General features: G+C 62.0%; 1 protein-coding gene across 9 annotated transcripts in view; it reads right to left on the bottom strand.

Moving 5' to 3' along the window:
* The window catches only part of ICA1 (islet cell autoantigen 1), a 204,919-nt gene extending 204,379 nt beyond the window's left edge, over positions 1–540 (bottom strand). For 4 of the 9 annotated variants that reach the window (XM_006170622.3, XM_006170626.3, XM_006170620.3 and 1 more), the window contains exon 1: positions 381–540. In XM_006170622.3, the coding sequence (XP_006170684.1) occupies positions 381–456 (76 nt within the window). In that variant the 5' untranslated portion in view covers positions 457–540. Of the gene's footprint in view, positions 1–41; positions 148–380 lie in introns of those variants that run through there. The other 5 variants (XM_006170624.3, XM_006170625.3, XM_027769142.1 and 2 more) reach the window with 2 other exon arrangements.
* Positions 541–850: the final 310 nt, after the last annotated feature.

The raw sequence follows: 850 nt of genomic DNA, 5'->3' as shown, positions 1-850 counted from the left end.
CCGCCCGGCGCGCCCCCGCCCCGGCCCCGGAGGGCAGGTACCTCGGAGCCCCGGCTCCCAGGAGCCTCCTGGCCGCGGTCGGAGCGTCCCTCCAGATCCCTTATCCAACGTCAGCGTCAGCAGAAGGCGAGGGAAGGGGGCGGGGGAGCTCAGGAACTGGCCCTTCCCGCGGCCGGCCGAATAGCAGCTGGCACGGTCGGGGCGCGCCGCAGCGCAGCGCAGCGGCTGGGGGGAGCCGGCGCCCTCGCCTCTCCGCCAGCGCACGCCACCGGGACTCCGCCGCCTTCGCTCCTCCGCTCTCCTCGCGCGGGAACCCCTGTCCGGGCGACCTCTCCCAGCAGGACCAAGAACGGGAGGAAGGGAGAGAGCGACGGCCTCACCTTGTTTGGGGCAGGTCGGGAATGGAGGGAGTGGATCTCCTCTCTCTACTCCCTGGGGTCTTTCCTGGACCCCCATCTCCTGGGGTATCCCCTGCTCGAATCTGCCGCCCAGGGTGACCCCGCCCCTGTTGTCCTGCAGGTGTTCCACGTGGCCATAGCATTTGCGTCACAATGACCTGGTCGGCAGGTGAGAGCTGAGGCGAAGTTCCCAGGGTTCCCTCTGTGCTGTGCTTAGTGCGTGCTACTTGCTTCCACGTTCGATTTCGGTGGCCTTAGAGGACCGAAGGCTTCGTGACTTTCATAACCAACAAAGTGACTGAGGTCTGGAAATCAAGTTTGGACTTGAAGGGAAAAGGTCGTATTTAAAACACCACTGTGTACGTGAATGTTTATATTTCCCATATAGTCCAGCTCTCTTGTACTTAAGAGATGGACACAGCAATTTCTTCTTTTTCTTATTTTTTGTCACC

The sequence above is a fragment of the Tupaia chinensis genome, unplaced genomic scaffold (assembly GCF_000334495.1).
Source record: "Tupaia chinensis unplaced genomic scaffold, TupChi_1.0 Scaffold148792_1, whole genome shotgun sequence".
NCBI classification, from domain to species: domain Eukaryota; kingdom Metazoa; phylum Chordata; class Mammalia; order Scandentia; family Tupaiidae; genus Tupaia; species Tupaia belangeri.
Note: the sequence above shows the minus strand (reverse complement) of the source record. Positions and strands in the feature narration are given on the sequence as shown.